Below are 27,984 nucleotides of genomic sequence, written 5' to 3'. Positions count from 1 at the left end.
TTCAGTTTCTTTGCATTTTCAGAAAGTTTTTCATTATGTCATTTCATATTGTTAAATTAATTCTTCAGCTTAACTTCTTAGGTTTAACAGATAAGTTTTGTTATTTCCTTTTATGCTGAGGACGGCAGTTTGTGTTGTTTTATTGTGTCTGTGATTGGCAGCAAAAGCCTAATTTCACAGCTTGCAGTGAGGGTGCAGGGGTGGTGGTTTTCTGCAGCTATATTCAAAACCTGTCAATCAACAGCTTCCACAGGCTACTCAGAGAATGGGTTTTCTTACTGATTTCTCCAAATGCTGCTTCATGCTGTCTTTGATTGGCACAGCCTGGCAGGGAGGATGGATGAATATGTCACTGGCCAGTTAATTGTGTTGCTGGTCTCAGCCTGACATCAGGTCTTTGACTCCTAAGTGGCTCAATACAAAACAAATTAGCAGATTGTAGTCATATTTCTCATTCTATATGCTTTGACTTTGTTGAATGCAGTCCATAAATCATATTGACTGACACCATAGTGAACGATGAAAGCTGCTTTTGAGAGCTAGCATAGGTCTTAGAAAGCGGTACTGCCAAGGTGCCATAGAAGGATGCATATGGCTGACCCTTTGGGAATTTCCTAGGAGCCGAATGTCTCTTTACTGCAATTGTTCTTGGGAGAAAAGCTTTTGGGTCCTATAAAAAAGGATTTAATATGTCAGCAGATTCTCTTTACAAGCTCCTTTGAAATATAAGAAGTTTGTCTAAGGGTTTTCTCTTTTTGCAAACTTGTATTTCAGCAAAATGTGAAAGCTGGGTGAAAAAACAGTTGCCTTTAACACTGTTAGCAGGTGTTTTTGCTTGTAGAATAGGGTCCTTGTTTCTTAAACTTTGCATTGGTTTAGTGGAAGAATAGGTTTTGTAGATAGCAGCAATTAGCATAGGCACAGCAGAGATAATAGTAGTATCTCTGAATGGAAGGCAACTGGAGGGAATGTGAGAAACCTGCTGCATCTCTGCATGCTATTGAATATAGGCATTTAATTGCTAGATACAGTAACCACAGCCACCTCCCCCTTAAAAAATAACCATGTAATTTAAAAACCCCCAAACTGACAAATAATAAATATCAAGAATTAGATTTCTTTAATTCTGGAAGAGAAATATGTTATTGCTATGTTCATGAATCCTTAAGTTTCCTCTTCAAAATATTTTATGAAAAAATGGTAAGGAACTAATTAGTGGATGGCAGAAATCTGGAGATCGATTTTTAAACAGATCTCATTTGTCAAACATGAATTTGAATTTCATTCTTTTCTGAATATCGTACATCCAATGTATTTTGAACTGGGAAGCACTGAATTTTGGAGAGGATAACAGTAAAGCTCACATTTCTCTCAGTTAAAATTCAGCATTTTGATTGATATACATAGCTTCATTTTTTCTCTAGATTTAAGAAAATGGAGTGATTGCATTGAGTAAGTATAAACTGTGTACGGAAAACTTCTATTATTTGCTGATATGTCATGTGAACAATAAGCCTGTAGTTCAAGTTACATAGTTGGAAATAGTTTAAATGTTAGGATGTTTCCATTTTATGAAATTTAAAAATAAACATTAAACATACATGTATCGATACTTATTTAAAGTTCAAGTGGCTTTTATCATGTCATTTCTGTATTGTAACCATTATCTTGTGCTCCAGTACTATTGATATTTGCCAGATCATAACAATTAATTACAGATGCTTGTTAGAAATACAAAATTCTGTTTTTTATTTTAAATAAGAGGAGTACACATTGTTTGCATATAAACTAAGCTGAATGTTAACATTTTTCTTGATAACCAATTAATCTGGTTGAACTTTTATTACATTGCAGTGGCAGCATAAATAGGACATGGAGCTGATTTGATGGAGTAGTACATTAAACAGATGCACTAGTTGTTCCATTAAATCAAAATGACATTTCCATTAAGTATTTCAGACTTACTACACTGTAATTAAATGAATTGTGGCACGTTGATTCCCCTTCTCACCTCCTTTTTTCATTCTTTTTTCTTTTTCTTTCTCTTCCACCCACTGCCCCCCCCCCCCCCCCCCCCTACTTATATTGTTCTGCTTGGGGAATAGAGCTGCATGTCTCCCAGTGTAATTGCCGTTGGGTTTGGGAGACTTTTAAGCATGCTGTTCTTGCATTGTTTCTTACATTCCTTGTTGTCAGTTCATCTATTTTGGTCAAAAGTGTTATCTGTTTTTCTGAGATTTTCAATTAAGAAACTGACATCTCATTTTAGACATAAAGCTCCTAACAGTTCAGGGTGTCCTAATGCTAAAGAGGTATTAGCAAAAGCCACTTAATGTTTCAGTGTGACGTAAGGAGAGTGAACACTTTCCATTGTCTTGTCTACATTTTAATTATAATTTAACAAAAAATGAATTTTTAAAGTACAACATGAAATGTCAATGCTATGAGCAAGTTGTCTTATTAAGGGCAAGATCTGGCTCTTCAGATGTTGGAGCAGAACTTTCCAAACTTTGGGACAGTGAACTGCTGTCTGTCCTTATCATTTTTCATTGCTTGTATGTGTTTCTGTGAGTCAACAGTGACTTGATCAACCTCACTTTGCAGAAAACAGCTGGGGAACCATTGCTTTAGAGAAATAGGTGTCATCATTTTACTGATGGATATATGTAAAACAATAGGGGTGTGCGCTTCAGCGGGTGTATTACATAATTACGATTTCTTTTGTGTAAGCGTGTTAATAGTTACCTTTGTTTCAATACATATTGTAACATAGACATCCGTTGAAAAGCATGGTTTAAGTACATGAAACTTCAGAGATTCATATAATTGCATTTGAAAGCCAAGATCACTCTGCTCTAAAAGATTGCAGAGCTATGAATAGAATGGTGCCATCTGATCAAGTATCTGGTCTTAATTGATTTTCTTAATTTTAAGGCAGAATTTCCACATCTTTCATTTTTTCTGTACTAAATTTTTAATAGCTTATCAAATTAATGTCTGATTTTGTGCTTTGTTTTTTGTTCTCATGTTTGGAAAATAATTTGTCTCGATTACTTACACAATGTAAAGAGAAATGCTACTAACTAAACTGATTGGAAAATTATTTCTATTTTCTACAGCAGAGGGCTATATTTCATTTTGTAAGTAGTTGATTACTGACAGCACTAATTTATTAAACACCTGAAAAGATGATGGATAAGCATAAATATTTTAAATAATTTAGCTACAAGCTTTGAGATGGAATTCAAGCAATTAAAGTGCCAATAATTAGTACAAGCTGTTATGAGAAATACCCCAACTGAAAGCACTGGTTTTGGGGTGTATAAACTGTGGAGGTTTTTTTTACTGGCTGTTGTTAAAAACATGCAGCATGTTGATTTTCGTTGCATTCTTGCTTTCATTCTATTTGGGTTAAAAAAATTAAAATACATAAATCCACAAAGCTATTGAGCAACTTACATTGTTATTATTTTGGAAACGTCCTTGTGTCCCTGGAGCCTGTTAGATTTCTGGAAGAAATATCAATAGTTGCTTTAACATGTATTCAATTTAGTACCCTGATTGATTTAATAGAAACCAAGCTAACAGGTCAAAGGAATAACAGCAAGTGTGATCTTTCTCCTTCTAAGTCCTGCATCATTAAGTCTTCGAGTGTATATTAAAATCAAATCCGATAAGCAATTACTTAATGATGTGTCATTTGTTTCTATCTTAAAACTTGTTGCTCTTTCTACTAGGGAAAAGTGGCCCAGACAGCTTGCATGTCAGCCTGCCAGCATCTTTCAACATCCCTAATGCAGATGCTACTGGACAGTGAATTAAAACAAATAAGCATGGGAGCAATTCAGCAATTTAATTTAGATGTGATACAGTGTGAATGTAAGTAGATGTTCCACAATTTCTTTCTCTATCTATCTTAATACTGCAAAAAAGTTCTTTAAGTCATATAGTGATATTTTTTCCATAATCTACTAAAGTTTCGTCTTAAAAAAAATGTTACAGTACAGCTTCTTGTGAAGTTATTTATGAGTAAGTATGTTAACATCTCTGGGAAAATTTTTTATGGAACTTTTTCAACTCAAGTATCTGAGAAGTACATCTGTTGTTACTCCTAATGGGATCATAATCACTATATGCAGTAAAAAGACTATAATCTTGTACAAAATTGCCCAAACCCACTACATAAATATTGGGTTTTTATAGTTGAGAAAAAAAAAAAAAAGTCAAATGTCTGTGAAATTTTAGTTTTCCCTCTTGAGTTCATTCATTATGATACATTTTTTAAATGTGCTGTTACTTAGGGTTTCCTCCCTCCTAGAACTACTACTGCCTTACTCACTGTGCAGAATAATAGTACTCTTTTAGTACTCATCATCAGATGATGTTTTATTCTCGCTTTTCAAAATATGGCATCAACATTGTTTTATAAAACTGGTTCAGTCCAGCACTGAGGGCAGGATTAATTTCCTCATATTTTGCATGGAGCTCACCACTGAGGGTGAGTTGTTAATCTGCATGAAGTAAGTTACTGCTGTAGCATTGTTGTCATGCATGAATAGGTTTTAGGTCTGGTTTATAGTTGATGACTGAGATACGGTGAAAAGGCTCACTAGCATTTTTTTCAGTGTATATTTTTAAATTCTTACACTCTGGTTTTTTGAAGTATCTTTCCTTTATGGGTTTAAAGCATGGAACTCAATGATTTTGGTGACAGCTGTGAAATGGGACAGTTCTGCAAGGCATATCCTGAGGTTTTTAGTTTGGACACATGAAGAAGTTGTTGACTACTCAATTAGCAGCCACCTGTGGGAAACTGGTAATTTGATTTCAAGCCATTTGGTTAGATTCACAAAGGTTTCTTGTGGGAGTCCAGAGACAGTTAAAGGGCATTTTTGACATTTTAACCATACACTTGTCTTGCCTTCTCCTGCCTTATTTGTTACATTCCAGCTAAACTCTGTAACAGGTAGAGCAGACATCTTTCTGACAGTCCTTTGTTATACAACCTTAAGGCCTTTCCAGTGTGTGGATGGAATGGACTGATGGGATTATCAGGGTCCAACTGAAAAAATGTTTGTAATCATGACATTAAAGTTTGTTTCGTGATTGAAGAAATTGTCCAAACACATGATGGTTTGACTTTTTTGTTTACTCTTAGTACGCTTGATGTTGCAAATTTAATAGTGTTCTTTTCAGGTAGGTAGGTATGGGTACGTGTATGTGCATTTGTTTCCTAGATGTGAAAAAATACCAGTTGTAAACGCAGAAATTCCGTAGTATTCATAATACTGACACTGTAATCATTCATCTAGACAAGCTGAATTGGTGCACCCACTAAACAGTCATCTGCCTTCCAAATTAATAGCGTAACAGCAAAGAAAGCTTGTCCACTACCATATTATTCTATATTCTATAAATTTTCTTCTGATATTTAAAATACCATCTGTGAACACCACAGTACTTCAGTACTCTGTGTAGATTAACCAGTTCACTGTTTTGCTCAGGAATTTCTAGCAGTACAGGGGATAAAATGCATGCCTTGCAGGTGACTTTCACAGTATGAACAGTATGTTCATAGTAAATTAATGAGAAGTCCCAATGAATCTGTCTGTCATCTGGTCTCTGGGTTGTTTTCAGACCTTTTCCTTCTCAGCCTTTGTCCTGTTATGTACCATCCTAACTTCTGTTACCACTCTTTCTACCATGTTGGGTTGATGCACAGTGGAAACTTCCATCAGTGAGGAGATCTTGGTAGAGTTTTATTTCATATAACTTTATCACATTTCATTATTTTAAGATTAAAATATAACCTTAAGACAACATATTTTGTAATATGTAGCTGTTACACTGAACATACAGCATGGACAGGACACGGGAAACCTTCAGCCAAAATGAGAAAGGTTCAGAAAACTAGTAACTTGAAGACTGAAAAACGCATTCTTTGCACCATTGCATAACTTGTAGCATAGGCTGTACAGATGCAAATAGAATACACTTTAATCCTGGCTTTTTGCAAAGCTTTTAAAGCATATTAGAAAAAAATTGGTTTTGCACAGAAACCTTTTGAGTAGTTTAAATATAATTATGGAAGCTTGTCAGAGTAGTATGTTGCAACAAATGACATCTTACAATCTGTGGAATAAGGGATTGACACAAGATTTTGCTCAGACTGCTTTGCTGTTGTGGTTTCATTCATAAGGTCCATCACAGACACATTCCAGGCCTCACTGTGGTGCCTGTGATTTATGTTCTTGCTCATCACCCTCCCCCAGCTTTATTCTTTGACACTTTGGGATTAACGGATACGTCAGTGACATTTCAATTAGTGCTTAGAGTGTGCAAGTAATTCACAACTGTTGGGAAGTTTCCTACTGTATTGTATACATGGGTTTGACATTTTACTTATAGACACAGTGGGGGATACTCAGATTTATTTTGAATTACGAAGTTATGTGAGGTGTAGAAAGTTACGAATATCTGAAGATATATTTTTAAAAATTCTTGGCAATATTCTAGATATTTATTCTGATCTTTAACATTGCATTTTTGTACTTTCAAATATGAGCTGGAAGAGATCTAAATAAAAGCAGGGAAATGTAATTACTTGTCAGACTTTTTCTTTTCCATTAAAAAGCAATCAACAGTTGAACCAACAATCCAATCTGTTAATGAGCAGCAATCTGTTAAAGTCAGTTAAGTGCTGAAGTTCTTACCCACAGCAAATAGGTAGAATAAGCGGACTTCCAAAAAGGAAGGTGGAAGGAAAGGCAGTGATATTGTGATGACCTCTGGGATTTCATTGTCCTGCACTGCATTTCTGTGTAAAGCACCCAACTTCAAAAAGCAGAGCAGAAAATCTGGAAGTATCTGATACTTTTGCTCAAGAAGAGAAGTGGTATCAGGTGGTCTTCCCTGATGGTTTATTAAAATAAAAAAAGTTATCATCTTCTTGCTCTGCATCTAAGTTTTTTTTATTTTCCTTCAAAACGTTCCAAAAGCTTTCAAATTTATATCAGATTGTCCTGTTCTAATTGAAGTATTTCTCCACTTCCTCTACATATTTTATCACTTAAAACAGCATTTTACCTCCATATTTTACACCATTCTTTTCAGTGGTGATCTTCCACTAGGATAATGGGCATTCTTACAACAGTATTCAGAAAAATAGAATGTACTAGGTCCCATTGAATAAAACCCAATGAATAGTCTTTTGCTTGGACATTGCATTTCAGTGCCCTGAGGAGAGGAATGAGTTGAGGAGGGGAGGTTTTTGCTCACTTTATGACAAGCAAGGTGTACTAGAAAAAGAGCTTTTCAGAGACACCATCCAGACCTAGATACTTACATCAGATTTTTATTAAGGAATTAGAACTTGTCAGAAATTCTAATTGCTGGAAGAGTTACGTGTAATTTTTATAATGTATGTATTTTAACATAGGTGAGTTGTGAGACAGGATTAATTGGCAGAAGAGGCGGTGTGGTTGAGTGAGCATCCTTCTTCACCCAGACCTCAATCTGTGCAAGGATGAAAAGGTTCTGAGTCCTGTCTGTAAATGAGCATGGCTAAGCAGAGAATTAGCGCAAAGCAGTTGCACTATACCTTCCTAACCAGCCCTACCGGCTTCCTGCCAGTCCCTCCTTTTTCACCCAAAGTATGGAGAGGTGCAGTATCCAAGAGCAAGGGAGATGTTGACCCAAGTGCTCTCTGTTGAGCATACATGAAGGTAACCTTCAGGTGGCCATGCCAGAAGCTGAGGAACCCAAATCCTGGTTTTCCTTGAGAAGGCTTTCTACTCTCCTCTGGAGGCCCCTCATTTTACCTGCCTTCTCTTCCATCTGGGAAGTCAGGTTAGCTTAACTCACTTGAGACCATCCTTCATCTGCTGGTCACATATGGCAGCGAGGGAGTGAGGGAAGCAGGGAGATCTCGCTGGTGCTGGGGGCAGGGCTGGGGGCTGCTGCCCGGCCAGCTGGCAGCTCCCTCAGCAAGGCTCCCCTCCAGGCATGTTTGAACAGCTGGAGCATCCAACAGGGCTGCAAAGTGGCTGCAAAGCTGGGCTGCTGAGATAGTCACCTGAATCTTCGCTCTTCCTTTAAAAAGGCGTTTGTGGCTTTGCTGTCCTGCCTGTGAATCAGTGTTATGAGGCTGAAGTAGAACTGTCCTAATGTAGCTTTTGATCCACAGCCTGGGTCTTGATTTTTAATTTCTGCCATTGAGCAGCAAAACTGTTTGTCAGGAATTAAGTACTGAATTCCAGGACCAACAGAGAGGCATAGCCAGAGGATGGCTAAAAGATGGTGTTTGGAGAGAATAAAATGAAAAGACCTGTTAATAAATCTAGAAGTGAGAAATTCAGTACAAGTTACAGGTCAAGATGTCTTAAATTCCATTTTAGCAGACACAGTCTTTTCCTTAAGATATCCATTAACACATACATACATCAGTTCACATATATTCTGTATATAAAGTGTAATGAAAAGATCAAAGCATTCAAAAGAAAATGGGCTGAAGTTATCTTTACAATATTTAAATTTACCATTCTCGCATATGTGTTACCTCCCCAATGTCAGCAAAGTGCAGGGAAAGAAGATGTTTACAAAAACCTTGTGAATAATAGATTTGTGTAATGTGTATTTGCATTTAATTTTCCTGAAAACATTGACGTTTCTGACTCAAACTGCCAGGCAGCCAGTTGTTTGCCCCTATGTGTGACAGTTTAATGGTGATCTTTGCATTTCATTCTCATACATTATAAAATTCCTGAATGCTCTTACACACACTATAACAACCAACGAACCCAGCCCCCTACCCCTCCAAATCCTCTTTAAGTCTAGAATGAATGTAGGGGGTGAATATTTTAAAAGATGTATATATGACAATGTTTCATTACTATCTGGAAAAGGACCCTTAGGACAAAGACATTAAGAATGTTAATCCTGTTCTTATAGTATCTTCCTAAAACACTGTGCAGTAGAAAATATTTAATTAGCTTTTAAAAATTGTTAACAAAACTTAAAAGCTCTGAGCTGATGGTGGAGGGGGAATTGTCTGACCGTTACCGTAAGTAGATTATCTTTTTGCCCTTTGAACTCATGAAATTGTAATAGTGAAACAAATTCTACTGTAGTCATCTGTCAAAAATGACCCAAACGTGAGAATAAATGCTTGTGCTATAATGAGTGTCCATGGTGTTGTAAATGCATTCGTAGCATAAAATTGTGAAGAGAGCAAAGCCTATACAATAATTAAGTTTGGCACCTTTTGTGTTTCTTGTTCTGTAGCTGCAATGGTAGTAGGTACTATGCAGAGAAGCTAAACCATACTCCATTATTTAATGCATTAGGATAAATTCCAAACTGTGTTAGCCTGATGAGCTGCAGAAAGGATGCAAAAATTTGCCCTGTGGCCTGTAAAAGTATCCCGCTGTAGGAAGGTATCTTGCAAAGTATTAAGTGCCACTAGCTAACTGAAAAGTTGTGCTGCAGGTCACACTTTTCAGTTCTGTAACCATTCCTTTGCCATAAAGCTGCCTTCTCCCAGTGCTACCATTGTGGAGGGGCTGGAGGAGGCTGGATTCTAGCAGGGGAAGCTGGTCTCAGTGTACTGTGTGTGAACGGGAAGTTACACAGGATCAGATACGGGGGGGCCTTTATCTTTCGAGAATTGTACAGGTTCTCCTTCCTTGTTCAGGGGATGGAGAGAAGACCCCTTCTGACCAGCACACGCTTACCCTCAACCCATGTATCTCTTTTTAGCTGTTTGCTATGGGGCATTGCTAAGAATGCCATGCTGTAAGATGGTGTTCCCAATTTACACGCTATGTTTGGCTGACCACAGGGGCCAGTGTCATAGGCCTGTCTGTCCCTCCCAGTGGCTGTGAAATACCTGCAGAAGACATGATGGAGACACCCAGCCCTTTAGCCTAGGGTGTTCAGAAGGCTGCTTTCATAGGCCTGGACATGTTTTGGTTTTCTGCAGGTTGGTGCTTGTACAGACTGTTTTCTCTTTGCTGCTTTTAAAGAGTTTATTATTAAGCAAACTCTCTCCATAAAATGGTGGGTTTAAGATATGCTTTTTCTACTGTCTTTTATTGGCCATCTTTTTAAATTAAAAAAAGCATCTTTGTGGTAGATTGAAACTCCCTGAAAACTCCCCTAGAAGGTTGGTGTTACTTATAAAGTAGGAAAACCAGACAATTTGAAATTCAGGCTTGAATGCAGTAATTGGTGAGCATTTCCCAACTGTTACCAATACTTTTCTGTGACATTGCAGTGTTCTCCCTAGGGAGTTTGACTGCTATTGCTTATTCCTTTAGTCGACTGACAAAGAGTCAAGTCATATTCCAATCAATTAATTATCCTCTTACATGACTGTCCATAAAAAAAATTGCGGTACTGTAATACAAGTAATAAATTCTGCCTCTATCCCTAAAGCTGCTACTTGGATACTATATTCATCTACTATTAAGCTGTTCTTAGATACTCTGAGATGGTCTTAGCAGCTTCTTGTACCACTTAACTAAGAATCTTTTATTTTCATTTACAATTGCATACCATATCATAATTTTTAAACTTGTGACTAGTCTATCTAAATTCATATTAGTCTGCCTTAGGATGAAACTATACATTCAGAAGTAAATGATTGAGCCCATTATTTTACCATCGTGTTAGCTCGGACACCAATGTCTTTCTGGATGTTACTTTCACATAATGATCCAAATTTTCTAACTAGCCATTAAAGAAAATCTTATTAAGGATTTTGTATTACTTTTAAATGTTAGTAGGATTCCATGTGGCACAGTAGAGTTGAGCACTGGATGTGGAAATATTTTTGATACATATGTTCTGTTTCCTCTACCATTGAATGACCTGTTTCTCAAACTGGGAAAAAAGTTACCTTTCACTGCCTCAAATGATACCTCTCGAAAACTATTACAGTAATATCTACTTTATTAAGGGCTCTAACTAAAGACCATAAGAAAAATTCTTTTAAGCTCATTTGAAATAAGATGTCTAACTTGAGTGGGGATGTGAGGCAGTGGGTGTTTGTGCAAGTTTCTTTGTTACTAACGTGACTGGGATAAGAACAACAAAAAGTATATTTATTTTTAAGTTTGACTATCATTGATAGTTTCCTGATTTAAACAAATAGCTGCCTTTTTTTCATTTCAGTATTTTTTTTGTATTTTGAATGTAGTTTTGCCATCCAATTTTGACAGCCTGTTTTGGGGTTCAAAAAGAGCAGAGTTTTGTTACTGATAGGCTGGCTAAAAGATGTGGATGGGTATTTCAGCTCTGCTCTGACTGTGGCACGTAGAGCTTTCCACCTGTCATCTATACATTAAACTAACTCCTACCTTAGTGTTTGTCTTTTATTGGTGTTTGGCTGGAGGTGGGGTTTTTATAGTGCGGATGCTGTAACAGAAGCAGATGTTTGAAAATATGTTGACAGCATGAATTGGTATTATTTTGAAATTCTTCGGTAATCATTCACCTCAGGCCAAAAAAAGGTGTTGGCTTCTGTGGTTGTAGCATTACTACTGGATTAGAATTTTATGTAGAATTCCTAATAATACTCCTAAAGCTATTATTCTTTGGGTTGATTGGAGAAAAGATGGGAAAGTTGTCCATCAGTTTGTTTGATTTTGATCATTGTGAGTTTAATCTATTTCAGTTTAATCTATTTGTGAGTCAAACTAGTTTCATTTTAATACTAGCTAGCATTTATATTGCGTAGAGCTTGATTTTCTGTTCGATTTTTTTTTTTAAACAACTCTACATCTGTAATATTTTTAAACTTTCTTTGCAGTGTTTGCTAGTTCTGAGCCTGTGCCAGGATTCCAGGGAGACACCCTGCAGTTAGCTTTCATCGACCTCAGACAAGTAAGACACTAGTTGTTGTTTTTTATCCTACTAATTTCCCCTTTTGACCATTGCTGAAGTTATTAAATTCAAGAACCTTTCATGGTTTTGCATTCCCATGTAATTAGTTTTGAAAAGCAGCTATTTGAAGTGTTATTAGTGGCACTATTCCCTGTAATTTAGGATAAAACTGTTTCTCCAATGTGTTGTTAGGGGGCACTGTGCTACTGGTGGTACTGTTGCATGGCTATGAGATTGAATTCTGGTCCTGACAATTTTGTAAAGATCCTGTGACGCCTTTTTGCAAGAGTGTACATGTTTCCCTGGTGTGTGCTGGCCAGATTCCATTCTGAGCAATTGCTCCTGTCTACAAAACTACTCCCTGGAGAGCAGATTCGAGCATGGTATTATTTAGCATTTCCTTTCCTTAATTTGTTACATAGAATTCTTTTAACTTTTAAACTGTTAGAAAGCAGCTTTATTCCAACTGGCTGATCTTTATTCTGTATCAAATCTAATTTTAAATGCCTGAATATTGGAAGCACTTTTCCACGGTTCTTGCTGAAAGAAAGGTTTTTCCAGACTAAAATCTACTTACCTTATTTTCACGTAGTTATTTCTATTCCCTGCTCTCTGTAAATTCTGATCCTGTATCCACCTGTAGCAATTAATTTTCAAAAACTTTTCATACTTGAAGTAAGCTTTTAGAAAGGATTTATTTCACAAAATTGCAAGTATAAGTGTCATTTAAATAGTGAAATGAATAAATAAGTGCGCATGGAAGGTCTTTAGCTTTCTATGCGTGTTCATGATATTTTTCAGCACCATTATGAGCCTGTCAGTCATCAGAAGAGAAATGTAGAAAGAGTTCCATACCAAATTATCTATAAAATAAGAACATTTTTGCTTTTAATAGCTTAGTAGGTTTTTCACAGCAAGATTATGAAAAAGCGTTTCAGAAGGGAAAATTCCTGAGGCAAAAGTATGCTGGTTTCTCATAATAGTTAGAAAGGACGTGATTAGAGTGTCTTTTTAAATGAAAAAGTTAAAAGGTAGAGATGTCTGTCACATCCTCACAGTAATACAACAATGCACAATATCTACAATGGGATAAGCGTGGTCTACGTGAGGAGAATATAGAATCGTGACCATAAGATTTGTTCACGTGATACCAGTACATTAGGAGTTCCAGAATTCAGTATGTAAAGATGCACTCTGCCAGACTTCAAATACCACAAGTCTTGCCTTGACTAGCAGCCTTCCTCATTTGGATTCTTTTTTATTTTCCTTTTATTGTCAATGTTAGAAGTGACTAAACATCTTCCAATTTGTACTAAGTCTGTTTAGTTGAAGGGAAAGGATGTTGAGAGATTTTGGCACCATTTCTGTCATCTAACTAATGGTATAAATCCTTGCAGAGCCCATGTTTGTTTCAAGGGAAAACATGATTTCCAGCTATGCAGGAGGGCAGGGTGTGTACATACTTGCTACAGGAAATAAATAATATTTTTGTATGTTTTAAGCACCAACTGTCGAGCATGTCACATAAATAGGGATTATGTTGATTATGATAGCTCTCAGTTTATGTTAGCAACTTATATTTAGAATTCTTTTGATGTAGGTAATGCTTTATAGAGGATGCTCTGTATGCCATGTGAATCTAATCGATTTCAGATACTTTATAAACAGCAAAAGTCTAGGCAACTCTCTTTATTGGGTTGCAACTGGAGCTTGTAGATGTAGAATAGTTCTAGTGTATTTGTTTTGTTTTTACTGTATTATTGCATGCCTCACCAAAAGGTATTGCAAGCACACATTAAAAATGTTTACCATTTAGTAAGGACTTGCAGTGTTTTCCCTCTCTTCTTTATTTGTGATCCATTTCTATCTTAATAGAGCGGATGACAGTTCTTTTCAAGAATACTTAGAAAGGCAACAGAGCCTTTTTCAGAAGGTTCTTATAAAAGGTCATGCTTCTGTTTTTTAGTTTGAATTTGATACTTCTTCATGAATTGCAGGATATGAAAGATAAGGAAGTAGGTCCAGTGGTCAGGTTTTACCTGCCCACCCGGACTGTGCCCTGAGGTCAAACTCCTGATATTGGCTGTTTGGTACAGAGGAGCTGATGACAGGTAGGGGCTGATACAAGGGGAAAAGCTTGAACCATATCAAAGCTAAAAGGCAGGAGATTTGGGACTCAGTGAGAGACTGTAGCTAAAAGATGGATCAGCAGGATTGCCCTCTTCTTAAAAAGCAGCTGACCTGCAAGGGAAAAGACTTTATCGTCCTGCCAATCACATGGTTGCTAATGGAAGCCAGTTATCTCAACAACGGCTTACTCTCTCTCTGTTGTACTAGGGCAACGTGTAAGATTAATGAGGATTGGACAGTAGAATATTGTAGCGCATTTTACTAAATAAGTCGCTTACAAGGAGCCAATTTGGAAGACAAGAGAGGGAAGAGCTACACTTGCATGATTGCCATGGAGAGAGGAGCAGCTTTGTAAATAATTGCCATAGATATTTTTGTTTTAACCATTCCTGATGCTCTGTCTTTCCCTGAAGACAACGTGTGGACAGCATGTTGTCCCCCGCAAGCCCACTTCTCTCCTTCTTCCTTCCACAGACATAGAATAGTAAACAGAGAAACAGTTGGCATGAGAAAGAGTTGCTTCTAAGAAGGGAAGAGTAGTTAGTAGCAGGAAGCTCTGTAGAAACCCAAGTCGATAAAGATTTTTGTGCTGTTCCCATAACCATAGTATCTCAGTGTCTTACATAGGTGACTCGGTGTGTTTGGCTAATCATACATAGTGCATACTAATAGAGAATCACATGGCCATGGTCATCTATAAACTTGCAACTCCAGCTAGTTTAGCAGCTCCTAAAGCAGCAAGCAACTGCTAAGAAAACTGGGATAGATTCATGGTTCTCTACAGCTCCAGTAATTGTGTCATGCCTCATGCCATTTGTCTTACTGTGTGACCCGAGGTCATACCTACATGCACCCTTTCACCCCACTTAATTTAAAGCCACTGAGAGGCAGCCAGCTCAGCAAGGCGATTATCGAAGTGGCATGTGCTGCTTTGAAGAGGCTGGTCTCTAGCATCTTGTGAAGATGACCCAACTCTCCTGTGGCCTGCATCGCTCTCTGAAGATAAGCTTTTGCTACTGTCTATATAGGGAGCCTGGGTAAATACTGCAGTGGCCCAAAGCGAGGTGGAATGAACTCTGGGGATTTTGCTACCAGTTCAGATCCTAGGTCAATTGGAATTAACCTTCAAAAGTAAACAGGTTTTAGTTCGTCCTACTTTAATTAGTCTCTGAGGAAGCTCAGCCTCAACATGAATTAGTTTTGTCCTGGTTATGATCTATTCTTCAGTGCCTAAAGACTAGAGTTACAGTTCTGGAATGTCAGGCAGTTTCTTGGATGTCCCAGACACTTAAATACTGTGAGGAAGAGGCCTGAATCTTACGATTTGTGCCTTGCTCTTTGGAGAGCCGTTGTAGTGTGTAGTGGACAGGAACAATAACCTTGCGGGTAGCCTGAGAGGTCAACAGTTGCTATCCTACGGCATATTTCCTGATTCTTAACCAACTGTGTTGTAACAAATGCCTATTCTTGAAATCAAATCATTGCCTGCAGTGCTATAACCTAAGCTGCAAATGTAGCTTGATTTTTTTTCACTTTTGACTTCACAAGTTGTTTCTAGTGCTTCTCCCCACCCCAAGCACTACTTCAGTTTTAAACAGGCCTTGTTCCTCTACTGTCTGATCTCAGACAAGTACTCAACTAGCTTGATGATTGTGGAATTTCCTTCTTTTGCCAGGGGTGAGGAGAGCTGTGTCTCATCTGTGTTCTTTTGCCGCTTATGTACACGTTAACATCCTCCAGTTGCTGTCAGTGCTGATCCTGCAACAGGGACAGCCATCTCAAGTGACCGTAATCAGGTGCTGTTGGCAATCCCAGAGTTAAGCAACCACCATACCAGTATCTCCATCCACATGGCAACATAGAGTTTGCAAGTCTGATAGTGGTGTCCCCTAGTCTGGGAGACCAAGGGCTGTGAACCACAAGGTCCATAAATTCTGCATAGGTATGGGAAAAAATTCTCAAAGATTTTCAGCAATTTCTGGGTTTTGCTAGCATTAGAGAGAAATTAGGCATAAAATCATAGTGCAATTAATGTGATTAATATATAACGTGCCATGGAAACACTAGAAGATATGTTTTTGACAGGCTTTTGTTTGCTGTCTGTAAGTAAGCATGTGGATAAGCACTTCTATGAGCTCAAGTTATTGGTAACGTACAATATGTATTCCTTCTAAAAATCAATACCTGATATTTAAGAGCATAATACATTTTCTTCTGATTCAAAGCATAATGGAAATTACATTGATAGTTTTCTTGGATTGCTTGTCCATTTACTTGGTAATGTATTTTCTGGCATATTGTTGGTGAGAAATATTGCTAACCTTCTGAACTGTAGTGTTGCATGCGACAGATGTAAGTTTATTTGAAGGAGAAAATTTTTGCTAGTACTTAATATAGTCCTCCTCTTTCTTCTTTGCTTCTCATTCATCACTGAGAGAGGATACTTTCCATCTGATAAACTCAAAAGTAACTTACTATATGTAGGAACTGTAACAGATCACTGGGCTTCAATCCCAGCCACAGGATTGTCTGCCACTAAAGGCAGGCTGACAGCTTGGTCTTCCCCACTGTTTTCTTTGCAGTGTTTAATTTGAATTAATTTCCTGTGGTAGGAACTGCATTTCAGCTCTGGCTTGTCTCCGATTCCCCCAACATGCAGCATGCCGAAGCTTTCCCCATCTGTGTTCCTGTGGAGAACGCTCCTGAGCCCTTCAGTAGACCTCAGAGAATAAGTTGCAGCCTGTTGCCAAACTTGCTCACCACTCACTCTTGGAGGTTGAGGGCTCTAAAGGTGTGCTGTGGCTTCCTTCACAGGCTGCCAGCCCACACAGTGCCTGGACTTTGAAATTAGTAAGGTACACCCACCCCCCGGCCTCTACTCCAGAGAAGAGTCTTGAGTTGAAAAAAAAAAATCAATTAAAAAAAAATCAGGATTTTCCAAGAGGGAGAAATCCCTAACAGTATGTTTAGGAGAAACTCTTAAAAACTTCAGAGTTTAAAGATAAAAGTAAGCCTCTTCTTCATAAGACAACAGTTTGAATTTTTAATTAGCAAGTAGTATAGAATATTTCATCTTTCGCTTCCTGAGGGAAATGGTTGTTGAGACTTTCATCTTCACAGAGGCTCTTTCACAATGCTTACTGATCCCTTTCCCCGTGCCGTGCACTCCCCAGCTTCTCTGAACAAGCAGAGGAGCATGTTACATCTGTAACATGAAGCCCAGCCTGGGGGTGCTATGTAATGGGATTTGTGCTTCTCTGATTTTCAGTGCAATGCTGCTTATTCAGCTAAAGAAAGGAGCTCAGATTTCAGACAGCAACAAAACAGGAGTTACACCTCGCTGGATTTCAGACCATAGATCCTCACGTTGCTGGGGCAGGAAAGCAACAGTCTTACTGGCCTTCCCCTTCTCCATAAACTGACTCTGCACTAAAGCAGGAGGGCTTGAAACACACTGTGAGCACAACAGGGACACTTCAAGGCTCAATATCTCATGTGTTTGCATCATACAGGGGTAGCATGCGTATACATACATACCTGCATTCAAGATGACAGTTTTTTTAGTATAGGATTTGAGTATAGTATTTAGCACGCTAAATGTACGTTATCAGCTTGCGGGGACACACAATGTCTTTTCAGAGTACTACATTCTTACAGGTAAACGGGAATTCTTCACACAAACATGTTGATTTGATGTAAGCACTTATATTCCCCAATGAAACGTCTTACCTTTGATTTCTCCCTTTCAACTAAATTCTGTGAAGCCTATAGGTAAATCACAGTAGTCTCAGATCACAAGTTGTGTGTATAGATATTTGCAAGGAAGACCTCAATCAGTGCTCTGTACACAGAAACAAGGCAGCTCATTACCGGGATGGGATTTATACCTGCCAGCTGGTAAGAATTAGGAAGCTTTGGAAACAAACGCACAGAAATTAGCAGCGGGAGGTCGGAAACAAGCAGGGCTTTGGATACACTATCTTGATAAGGATTTGCAGAATCAAAGCAGGATGGCAAGTCAGTCATTTCCTGGCAGTAGGTATTTCTACCCTGTTACTGCCAGGAAGTAGGAGCACACGTGCCAGGTATTAGATGCATGTTCTTTGGGACATAAATCATTCATCAAATTCAGTGCATGACAGATTGTATCTAGTTCAACATCTGAATGCCCCCTTTTCAGCAGAGAAGGGCAAAAAACATGCCAGTAGCATACCAAGTTTTTGTTCTAGATCCTCGCTTACTGACAGTGAGGGGGCATACCTGAAAACAGGTTTGAAAAACTCAGTGTACAGATGCTGTTACTTCACTTCAGTAGCCCTATCAATACCTTACTTAACTAAGATGATACTCATATAGCCATTTAACTACAAGATACAGTACTCCATCTGTGGCCAAAACTGTACCAGTTCCTCCAGAGGAAAGTGTAGTAGATTAAGCATTATACCTTTCACCACATAGTCTGTTGTGCACAAGCTGAATGGCATCTCCTAATTGACAGTAAAGAATGCTGTAGGTACCTCAACCATGGAGGTTATAAAAAATAAGAAAATAATTTTCTTGTTTCTTTAAGCTAGTTCATCTAAAGGATACAGTCCTCTTAGGTCTCTGCTTACTGAACCAGATATACACAAGAATTAGGTGAGCTGACAAGAAATGTGTACTATATATTTAGAAAATGACAGAATTTGTGAAGCACTGGCTCAGCTTGACTTAGAGACCTGCAGATAACAGCTTTAGCATAAGAACGTAAGCCTTAGTTGAAGAAGAAGGGGGTTTTTGTTGTTAGGTGAATTTATAATTTTTGGAACTGAGACAGGATATGGCATTTATTGATCTCATTTATCATGTCAAGTGTTTCAGCTGCACTTCTTAGAGCAGTGCAGGGGAGTTCCAGCTTCTAAATATTACCATCATAGAAATTACTAAGAGTTACAACCAAAGGGGTTGATCAAAGCAGATTATTACCAAAAAAAAGGCAAAAGCTGCTGTCATGACTATTTAGATGGACATGTCTGAGTCCCTATCGAAGTATTACTAGCTGTCACATTTAATCAGGTTTCAGCTCTTCTTAGTCATGAGTACTTTCACAAGAACAGGTTTAGAAATACTTAATTAATTCAAAACCTACAGAGCTATTGTTATGATGAAAACTTCGTATTTGTAGAAAACCTTTCTGTTCAAGAAGGCTCATCCCATAGTTACAGAGGAAGTTCCTGTAAGATCATGACCTGGTTGGCCCTAAAATTGTATCCTTGGTAGTTGAAGTACATATTCCGTTTATACCCTGACTTTATACCTGGCCAGAACCCAAAGGCTTCACTTTTCTTGGGCAAGATACTACATTTCTTCAATAACTGGCATGCTACATGTCTGGGAGACTATTTATGAAGCAACCATTTCCAAGGACATTATGAGAGGAGACAATAAATAAGCTTTATCTGGAGGTTTTATTATTTTGCAGAAGGACCTGTTGGTAGAAAAGTTTCAGAAGTTTCACTTTCAAATAATTTCTCAATTAACAGATCTCTTTCTTGAATTAGGAGTAATAGATCCACGTGCCTATATTTGTAAAATCCTACTCACCCTTTCTTTGAGTCACTAATATACATCCCATTCAGTGGAAGTTCTTCAGAATCATTCAGTTATTCTAGTTTTCTTCTACTAGCAGTTTTGCTCCCCATCTGATCCTCGCCTTTATCTTTGTCATGTAAGAAATTATGTAAATGCAAGGAAGGAAGGTTTGGGTGCCTGACTTCCCTCAAGTTTGTAAATACATTATATGAAGCCGTTGTCATCCTGCTGACAGCCTGTTGCTGGAGGATCTCTGGCATTGTGTCTGGGCCCTTCTGTAGCCCTGAGCTGATGGATGGAGTTCAGTTTTGGAGCCCTCAGCTCCACAGGACTCCCTCTGAATCCTGCGGGTGGTATGTGGCTCCTATGAGTAATGAACGAGCATCGTTAATTGAACAACACAGGAGAAGAAAATTACTGTTTTCCTTCAAATTACTTATTATTTGTATTCTCTTAACATCTGTGCTTCCTGGTGTCCCATCAGGGAGCCGTGGGACTGGTAGCTGCATTAGCGTGTTCAGTAATTTCTACCCCAAAATTGCATACATCCTCCAGCCTTAGCTAAGCTGGTAGTATCACTGATATGTGGTTTGTATTGGGCAACACTACTAAACCCTTAAGCCTACAGATTTGCCTTCAGTATTTTTTCAGTTGCATTGATATATTTAGGTTCCATTTTTCTTCTCTCAGTTATCTGTCAATCACAGGCAGCAGTGACAATATGCCACTTTTTTCCTTTTGCTAGTTTCTTCTGTGAAAAAGAAAATTAGTCTGTCTCTTCTTTGGAAGTCACTATAAGTCCAGTAAAATCAAAGGAATCTTCTACAATGAGAAAACAAGAGTTGTTCTCTGCTTCAGAACAGTAACAACACAAGGAAGGAATTACATAGACTTAGTAAGGCAAGGACTTGAGTAAATGAAATGTAGCTGAGTGTTTATTCATTTGGATCATAGTGTCTTATTAAAAAAGATATATGTTCGAAAGTGTTTGTACAGTAGGTACAATAATGTGACACTGATTTTCAGCTGGGTGTTTTAGCACTGCAGAAATACAAATGAAAAAATATTATTCTGACTATCTGACTGCCTCCACTCAGTCAGTGAAATCTGGGAGATGAAACCCTTTTTTTCTTTCTGTTAGTACAAAGATACTAACAGGTGGCAAACGAAATTATTTAATTTTGTACTGTTATGTAAATAACTGGTTTCTGAATTAGATGAACTAATTGTACTATAAGCAGTATGGCTGAACCAGCATGTTCTTAGACACCGTTTTATATCATACTGGCTCGTACCATGTTAACATATATGGCTGTTGTGAGTGTGTCAGGTTTGGAGCAATTTGTCATCTTACAAGTTGCACTGATTTAAAGAATATTGAAATAACAAATAAAGTTTACATAGAAGATTCACATATAGGTTATTTTTTAGAACCTAAAGAAAAACTCTTGGAGAGGACTTTACCTAGAGCATTAGTAGCAAAGGAGCAGTGCAACTTGGAACACCCTGCAATCATAGAAAGAGTGACAGTGGGAGAAAAAAGGAAGAGTAAGAACAGACATACAAAGCAACGGGAAGGGCCTGGGGGGAAGTCAAAAGATTAATAGACGGAAGCAGTAGATGAGGGGGAGAAAAGAACAATGTAAAGATACGGGATGAAGGACAAAAAGTTCCTGTCTATAAATTTACTTCATTGTTCTTATCCTTTTCTTTCTATGTTCATTTTCCATGGTTTGTGCTGAGACCCATTAAGAACATTTCTTTTTTAAACAGTAGAAATTTGAAGAGATGTTTTTACCCAAAGGAAAGAAAGGACTTTCAGTACAAGTTAATGGTGTATAAAGGCCATGAAACCATCAGGTTGCCTTATTCCCAGGAGAGCGAAGCTTTCGCGGTTTCAGTGGTGTGCCTCCAGGAAATCATTCCAGAGGACACACAATTAGCCCACACTCTTCCAGAGTACACAGTGTAACATGATGCAGTTAAACCAGAAGACAGTTTTCATCTTTTGAGCCTGTGTAAAACATCAGTTGAGTATCTTACCCGAGATCTGTAAGAGAACATAGGCCATCGGATATTTTCCCATAGAAAGGAACATACAGTAGATACACACCAAAAAATGCAGGTTTAAAACCTGACTTGTTTTCAAAGTAACCTGAAAAAATGCAGAGCCAGCCTTTTTAAGTGGCACAACTCAATGCATTCAGTTTCTTCTTTCTTTTCGCCAGTCTAAAGTTTAAATAAAAATATTTGCCCTTGCTTAGGGTGTGTGAGAAGGGCATTAAAAGTGGCTCTTTCATTTTAAGCACTAACAAGATATTGAGCCCTGTGGAAGGATAGATTTAATAATATAGTTGAAATGCACATCCAAATAATAGTTTTGGGAACGGTAATATGTTCATTGTAGTGTCTAACTCTTGCATGCGTTGACATAGAGGATAGTAGTTTAAAAAGTTCACAGTGAAACAGAGTAATACTGAATGATACCCAGGTAACAGTGGGGGCAGGGGGAACCTGCATAACTGGTAGATTGAAAAGACACAAGCTAAAAACTCAAATGACAGTGTAAAACAGTCCCTGTAGCTTAATTAAATAAAACCAATAATGTGATTTAAACTTCTTTGAGTTAAAATTACTTTAATAAGGGTGTTAATTACTAGAGGATTAACACTGCTTACATGTGATAATAGATGTGGTCAGTCAATAAAGGGTGAGAATAATGTTCGTTTAAGAAGCAAAAGAATCTAGCACAGGATTACTCACCAGAAAGGGATAACATTTCAAAGTGACAAGTAAAATCAGAGGAAGAGGTTTTCAAATTGCAGGAGGCATTAGAGGCTGAATTGTGCCAGCGTTACTCAGTAAAAGTTCCATCTATATTGGGATCTGTTGGAGCTAAAATGGGAAGAGTAATTATTACAAATTACTTATTACATAGTTTGGAACTATTCTGTCTTCCAGAGCAACTGTAACAAGTAATTTTTCAGATGAAACATTTTAAGAAAATACTGTCACCTGAGAATTGAGGAGAAAAGGCACGTTCTAAAGGAAAAAGATTAACTTCTAAGGAGAATTAATTTCTTGAAGATGTTTTTCATAGAAAAGAAGTAATATTGAACTATTGACATTAAGCAGAAAGGGGTTTTCCTCATCTCTTTGCAAATGTAGCAGCAGGAGAAGAAATATCTTTTGCAAAAAGGCCACTAAAGACAAATTCTGAGTTGTCCAGGTTTCTAGTTACTGCAACTTCCTGGGCTCAGAAGCCTTTGCTAAACCAGGCTATCTAGACAAGAAAAGCAAAATCAAGTACCAGTATTTTATATGGGCTGTAGTATTTGCTAAAACACTTTTAGATTAATTTGATAGATACAAATGTTGAAGTAAACACCTTGTAGTAGCTGAAGAAGAAAGTGAAGGTTGTCTGGGAAAGAATATGAAACTTCTGTCTAGTGATTATGGCTTTGCTTTTAACTTGTCTGTATTTACATTCCTGAGCTACTGATTGTGGAATTCCTTGTCCAGTGGTTCCCAGGTCTAGTATAGCTTTCCCTAAGGGGTGTAACTTCATCTGCTATGGAGGGTGGTTATGCAGCCATACCCTGAATGCACTACTTTGGAAGAAATAACTATCTGTTTACAGTAAACTCATGATGAGCACATCTGTGTCTGTGCCTTATGGATTGCATTAGATTTTTGTTTCTGGATGCAAAGAAAATTATGCTGGTTTCTGGCCTATTACATTAGATTTCAGTGACTTTCCACATATTCTAATGCAGCACTCAAGATCAGCTGAGGTACTTTATTGAACAGTTGCTATATTTATATCTGCTTCCTCCATAGGCTTTTCAGAGAGATGCCTTGTATATAAAAAAGTGTTGAGGGCTTTGATGGCCACCTAAGAGAAGAATCTGGAGCACTGAGACAGATTTATTGATTTATTTATTTATTTTACATCTGCAGCTTTTTGAGAACCACACAAATCTTAAAAATAAACCAAACTAAAAAGTTATAGATTAAAAAATAATTATTCTGTTGTGTTGAAACAAACTATTTTCCCCTGCCTCCCAGAACCCCAGGTTACCTCAGTAGAGATGTCTTTCGTAGTGCACACTAGAGATCATGGACCTTTATGGAGAACAAATGCTGCAGGTTGAAGAGATTCTCATAAACCTGATAGACCTAATGTTCATCCTCCTGTTAGGCTGGAAGCCTCAATCTCTGTAACAATGTAATTTCAGTATTTTTCTTACTTACACAAAACACCTCTGGTGTTTTGGTCCAAGTCAGAATATGACAAGAAATAAATGGAAAGCTAGGAGAAGGAGATATCCTGTTGCCACTGAATTGCTAATTCCCAGTAGCCAAGCTGGCAGCTTCCTGGGTCAGTTCTGTGAGCTGAAGTCTTCATCACCTTTGTGAGCACAAGGCTGAGCTGTGGAGCTGTGCCATGCTTACTTGTCTTCTGATAGGCACCAGTTTACATTTGCACACCAGGGCCATGTTTCTAAAACTCCTTCCTTCGGTCCTAGAAGTAATTGGACTGAAAACTTGGAGTTGTAATTATACTTGGGCAGACCACTACGGATGTTTAGTTCTAGGGTACAGCAGCCTGATTTTATAGATTAGATGTGCATGTCGACAAGGAGAGTTTGGATTAGTTAGCTCAAAACAGCATTTGTCAGTTAATGACTTTATGTGGTGTAGTATATATACTGACCTCTGGTGAAACTGCAGGCGTCTAATGTTACTCACATGGATACTGCTAGAGTATTAAATATGGCAGAAGGGACAAGAGTGTTCAATTCCAGAACATAGTATAGAAATTGAAGTGAATGTGTTTTGTGACTAAATTTTATTCCAGTTACACCAAGTTAGATGACTTTTAGTTAGTCCCACCTTCTGTAAACCAGAGAAGGTGGTTAAAATCTAATTTTAACATAGGATTTTGAAAATTCTGAATACATCTTTTTAGTGAAACACCTCAAATGGATTTTTACAGAAAGGCTTGAGACAAATGATACAGTTTTAATCCCCAAGAAACTTATTTTAAGGTACTGTGCCACATCACGTGCTATTTATGGCATTATTTTGTAGATGAGCAAATAGTTTAAAGCAAGCCTGTTGTAAGTCTTGTGCAGCTGAAAAAACGGCTAATAGAAAATATAAGTTTAAATAAACTGAAGTGTAAAAATTGCCATTTAAATTAATAATGATTTTAGTAAATGTCATTAAGTACTACTGGCAAACCTGTGTTTAAAAGAAAAAAACAGCAGCCAAATAAAATGACAGCTTAAATTTACCTATGGGACAGTAAATGCTTCATAATTTTGACAGCTGAAGTTCTTTTTTCAAAGTCTCATTCAGGTCAGAGGCAGATGTCCTGTTCTGGAGGGCTGTACTTGTCACCACCGTGTGCTGTTTGAGCCTGTACGCCTCTGCATCAGAAGCTCAAAAACAAAAACAAAAACAGCTGAATGACCTGACCATTGCATAATACACAGTTTTTAATCCACACAAATTTTACCATTGACATAGTTTTATGCTTTGTCTAAAGGGACTTCGTGTACAGGCTAACGGGCTTGACAGGAGCAATTTGGCCCAAGCCCATGCCCTCTGGAGCCTGACTGTCTGCCAGGCTCCTGCTTTTCAAACTCTTCCCTGTTTCTAGACTCAAAAGACGGTTCTTTTGCTACTAGTCCAGCTTATTCTTTAATGATGTACAACACCACGCTTCATAATAAACATTTGCACTGTAATTAAACAAATCTTCTTTGAAGACATCTTACTTGTTGCTATATTGTGTATTTCGTAGGGCCTAGCTGTTTATATTTGCCTCAGTGACTGTTTTTTAGTGAATTTCTTCAGATGATACATCTTGAGCTCCTTGAAGTTTTAAGGGGATTTGTAAAAATTACACATTACAAGTGTTTTTCTGGTTATGGTAACAGCAACAAGCTTTTTCATGTGACTTCAATAGCAAGCATGTTATTTTATAGGCAGGCCTAAGTTCATTTGAACTGCCAAAGAATAAAAAATGTATTTGGGCTTGCTCATGAATATAACAAGACCGGGCATCTCTCAAAGTGTACCTCAAGGTCCAGATTTTAGGAAATAATTCTGCCCTTTGGAAGAATGTAGATTGTAATGGGTTTATTTGAATACAAATACCTTCTGTTTTTTCTTGACATAATAACAGTTCCCAGTGGTTCAGCTGTCATAATCTCTGAATTTATACATTTTACATTATGAATGTGTTAAAGATTGTATCCCAGCATTCATGATAATGAAATATACGATTTTTCACTTACAAATTTGAAACAGATGGAAACATTTAAATGTAAATGCGTTTCATTCTTGTGAGCATTTAAATGTCCCCAATTTAGGCACAATTTCTAAATGCGTAGTGCTTTAAAAAAAAAAAAAAAAAAAAAGGCACGTTTTTAATGCAGTGGCTTAAAAACTGAAAGACACTGCCTTTCTAACACAAACTATCCTTCCTTTGAAAATCCGGGGCTCAGTTTTCAAAGCATTGCCTAGGAATTTAGCCTGCGACCCCCATTGACACTAATGGGAATTGCATAGCTAAGTCCCCATAACATCACTTTGAAAATGCATTTGTTATACCAATCCAGAAAAAAGGTAGCATAAACTATAGGGAGACATTCACAGATCAACAGATCAATTTACACTTTGAAATACAAGACCGATGTGTGTTATTCCAGTTATGTGATCAGTAGGGGGGATTTTAAAATTCACCACATTCACAAAATAAGTCACCAGGAGTAAATAAAACAAAATATTTTGGCAAGTGGTGGGCAGACTTGCTAACCAGGCTAACAAGGTATTTGTCAGCGGTAACGAACACCTACTGATTGAGTGATAATGGCATTTGGTTGGTACGCTGTTATTCTACAGTTAGCAAACTCGTTGTCTTTTCTCCTTGTAAGCTGGACTTAGATATCTGTATTTTAAATACTTCATTTGTTCCCTTGTGACCAGGAAATGTTTGGAGTGAACAAGACTTGTCTTTGTCTAGTTCTGATTCTGGTCCTTCACGTTTTAGTTCCAATCTAGTAAGTGCTTTCATGGTGTGCATGCTTTAATAAACAGGGAAATAACATTTGGTGAACTAATGGGGGGTGTTGTCTTCATGTTCATGCAGGGGGGGTTGGTTAATTTGTTGGAAATAAGTGTATACCTGTGTGACACACATTCATGTGTACTTGTGCATGAAACGTTAGCAGAGACTAAAAAGAAAGTATCATCGTTGTGTAGCCATGTTATTGCAGTGCCTGTGAGTCCCAGTCATGGACCATGGCCCTATTATGCTGGGCAGAGTATAAGTATTTTAACGAAAGAAAGACAGTGCTGCCTCGGAGTTCACAAACCGATGTGATAATAGCTCCACTGAAAGGTTAACACTATGTCAGAAATTATGAAACAACAATGATTCTGGTTGACAGGCTTCCTCTTCAGTCATCAAACACATTTGTTCTTCTGAATACAAGGTGTGTATAGGTACAGTGTGAGCTCATTTCAGTGGGAAATGTTGAGGAGTGGGATGTTTGTGGGTGGCTTTTGTGAGTTTACTGCTTTTAAAATGAAAAAATCTCTTTCATTTTTGGAGCATTTTAGCTCCAAACCCCAATAAAAATAGTAATAATTGAAATATTAATGTATTTGCTATCCCTTTATCTTAATGACTTAAATGATACATAACTAACAACAGTCATGGAGTTTTTTTCCTGTGTCAAAAGCTATGCATCCTCAAGGAAAAAATTGTAATGCTATTTCTGTACTCTTTCCTAAGAAAGGATTGGGTATTGCTTGCAGTTGTGTATGCTTGGCACTGTTCATTTCCCAGAAGAGTTCACCAGTATTCTAGGCCTTGGGATTTTTTTAATTAAAGAGGTCAAAATCCATTATATCAAAATTTCAAAGAATTTACCAATTAGCTGTAGTCTGCGATGCCCAGCAGGTGGCTTTTATACTATTAAAGGGAGATTGTTTCCATCTCTGATCAAAGCAAAAACAAAACAAAGGAAAATATAGAATATTTTGCTGTACACAGTGCAAACCACATGCTGTGTAAATTATAGGTGAAAACTGTACATGAGACACTGTTCAGTCATACCACTTCAAGAAAAAAATCGATATATTTTCACTGTTCCTCATGAGGATTTTAATGGTAATGTCTAAATCTGTTTAGATTACTAATTATCTGAGAAGATTAGACAGCTGAGAAGATTAGGTAACTTGCTATTTCCTAAAGTGAAGATTTTAGCATTTTCTTATTTAAAAGTAAAAGTAAAAATACACCATTAATTAGATTAATGAATTTGCTAGAAGTGAAATTGGTAAAAGCTGAGCATGCCAGAACCCCGCAAGATGCAAAGAAGT

General features: G+C 37.6%; 1 protein-coding gene across 13 annotated transcripts in view; it reads left to right on the top strand.

Annotated features, from left to right (window-relative positions):
• EXOC6 (exocyst complex component 6) overlaps positions 1 to 27,984 on the top strand; it is a 123,038-nt gene that overhangs the window by 85,400 nt on the left and 9,654 nt on the right. For all 13 annotated transcript variants that reach the window (XM_080403603.1, XM_080403601.1, XM_080403602.1 and 10 more), the window contains 2 exons: positions 3,738 to 3,879; positions 11,810 to 11,883. In XM_080403603.1, the coding sequence (XP_080259729.1) occupies positions 3,738 to 3,879; positions 11,810 to 11,883 (216 nt within the window). The remainder of the gene's footprint in view (positions 1 to 3,737; positions 3,880 to 11,809; positions 11,884 to 27,984) is intronic.

This window comes from Falco punctatus, assembly GCF_963210335.1.
Source record: "Falco punctatus genome assembly, chromosome: 9".
NCBI classification, from domain to species: Eukaryota; Metazoa; Chordata; class Aves; order Falconiformes; family Falconidae; genus Falco; species Falco punctatus.
This window is presented reverse-complemented; position numbering and strand designations above follow the sequence as displayed.